Source organism: Chaetura pelagica, unplaced genomic scaffold (genome assembly GCF_000747805.2).
Source record: "Chaetura pelagica isolate M959 unplaced genomic scaffold, ChaPel_1.0 scaffold585, whole genome shotgun sequence".
Taxonomy (NCBI): domain Eukaryota; kingdom Metazoa; phylum Chordata; class Aves; order Apodiformes; family Apodidae; genus Chaetura; species Chaetura pelagica.
The window spans coordinates 344,381-346,827 of NW_009953404.1; the positions used below are offsets into that span (position 1 = coordinate 344,381).

The window sequence follows — 2,447 nt, forward strand, 5'->3', positions numbered from 1 at the left end:
GCAGTTTTGTTGGGGTGAGCTGGAGGTGGCCAGGTGGTTTTGCTGTTTTTTAATAGCTTTTGTGCATACTGATAGGTTGCTTTACAACTGAACAGTAGGTATGAAAGCAGTGGCTTTTGCTTGATAGCTCAGAACCAAATTTGGAGCTAAGGAAAAGGGCACAGTTTGATGTGAAATGTACATGCAGGCTGTTGCTATGCTTGGATCAGATCGTCTTCCAGATACATGATTTAAACTAAAATTAGTAGTCAAAGGATATATACCAGGTAACTGCATCTCTGCTTTCCTTTTCAGGTGGCTATGGTAGAAGTTCAGCTAGATGCAGAGCATGACTACCCTCAAGGTCTCTTGATAGCCTTCAGTGCTTGCACAACTGTCCTTGTTGCAGTTCACCTGTTTGCACTCATGATAAGTACCTGCATTCTTCCCAACATAGAGGCTGTGAGCAACGTGCATAATCTCAACTCTGTCAAGGAGTCTCCTCACGAGCGGATGCATCGGCACATCGAGCTGGCCTGGGCATTTTCTACTGTCATTGGGACTTTGCTCTTTCTTGCAGAGGTGGTGCTACTGTGTTGGGTGAAGTTTCTTCCTTTGAAGAAGAAAGCTGATAATCCGCTCCAGAGCAACAATTCCACCATCACATCGGGACAGGCAGCAGCCATTGCATCAACCTCTATTATGGTTCCCTTTGGACTGATTTTCATTGTGTTTGCAGTCCACTTCTACAGGTCACTGGTGAGCCATAAAACAGACAGGCAGTTTCAAGAACTGAATGAACTTGCTGAATTTGCACGGCTCCAGGATCAGCTGGACCACAGAGGTGATACTGTCTCCTCTCCTGTTACCCATTTTGCCTAAACCTGTGCTTAAAGAAAATAAACCCACTATTCTGCTCTGCCTTATGTTGACTCCCCTGTGGATGAACTGGTTGAACTGTTGATTACTGTGTAAAGAGAGATTATATATGTTGTTCTAACCCTTCAGAGAGAAAAACAATACCTTGTTCCTTTCATAAAATGTTGGCTGACATGTGAAGGAATGGGTGCACATGCATCCCTCCTTTTGTGAGCACTGTCTAGATACAGCTTCTTTTTGATGCTGAATGGTGGCTGTATAAATACATGGAAAAAAAAACCATTGTAAATTTGGGTATTTGTTAGGGATAGAGAAGCTTTTTTTTTTCTTCTCTTTATTTGATGTTGGCATTTACTAGAAAATACTGCTTGTCCAATCCATATTGCATGGCGTGATACAAATTACTTGGGATATGCAGCAATTAGCACTTGGTTTTAGTGCTAGTGCTGTTCTCTCTAGAAAGCCTGACAGATGGTAGAAGTGAAAGCTTTCCCACCACTTTCCCCAGTATGTTTTGCTGCCAAGTAATAATTACTTTACTGATTTCTCCAGCACCTTTTTCCTGCGGCAGTTACACATTTTATAACTCACTAAACACCCAGGACTGGTCTTACTGCGATGTGGCATGGCCACATGAGTAGGAATGAAACTCTACTCTGTTCTTCTTTGGAAGAAAATAAAAGCAATAACTGTTGTAAAGGTCTCACAAGCTGGCACATATTATCTGGAGAGATAAGATTTGCCTTTTTCCCATTTAGGGATCTTTTTTTTTAAAAAAAGAAGGAAGTAGATGGAAATTACCATTGGATAATTTTTTAGCTTGAAAATCAGAATCACTGCTGTGTTTTTTTTCCAGCCACAGCAGTAACTATTTTGTACTTTTATATAAAATATATATATATATATATTTTAATAAATCCTCAGATACAAGCAGCAAAAGGTGCTTTCTCTGCCTTGGATTCCCAAGTAATTATGCCTTGTATTCCTTGTTTAGAAAAAGTCTTTTCCTTGCTGAAGTGTTGTATTTAATACCTTGTTACACATTTTTTGCTTCAAAGTATCTGGAGGACTACTTTTCTCTACATACGTTTATTTATGAAAGTGAGCTATTTGTAATTAATATTGCTGCTTACTTTCAGACACACATTTGTGACACTGAGGCTACTGTGTTGTGTTTTTTTTTATTTCCTCTTTAAGGAGAGACTTCCATTTGGTCTCTTCAATAAGAGATTGTACAGGAAATATTGCAGCAGTTGTCCTGGGCTGCTTCAGTAATTCTGTCTGTGTCTAGAAGTGGAATGCTGTTCTTCTTTAGAGCAGCTTTGGGCTTTAATGGGTAAAAGCTGCATTTTTAACAGAAACTGATACAAGTTTCAAGTGTAATAGAAAGTAAGCTGAATTCCATGTTGTAGCTAATGATGTGGAATAGAAACCTGGGGGTTTGAAATGAGACAGGAGTGAATATAATACACTGGAGCTCTGACTGACTGAGTCTGGGCTGAACAGGGTCTCTGCCACCCAGCCTCTGTCTCCAGTTATCCTAACATATTTATGACCTGTGGGAAGCGTGTACAGAGTTGGGGTGGCAG

At 40.2% G+C, this 2,447-nt stretch overlaps 1 protein-coding gene across 1 annotated transcript; it reads left to right on the forward strand.

The window, feature by feature from the left end:
• Positions 1–300: 300 nt before the first annotated feature.
• Positions 301–861, forward strand: LOC104389418 (calcium release-activated calcium channel protein 1). Its single transcript, XM_009998408.1, has one exon. It carries the CDS (start codon positions 301–303, stop codon positions 859–861), a length of 561 nt encoding a protein of 186 aa, XP_009996710.1.
• Positions 862–2,447: the final 1,586 nt, after the last annotated feature.

Excerpts from the sequence above, each read along its gene's own strand:
- LOC104389418 (XM_009998408.1), top strand. The coding sequence starts at position 301 with ATGGTAGAAGTTCAGCTAGATGCAGAGCATGACTACCCTCAAGGTCTC.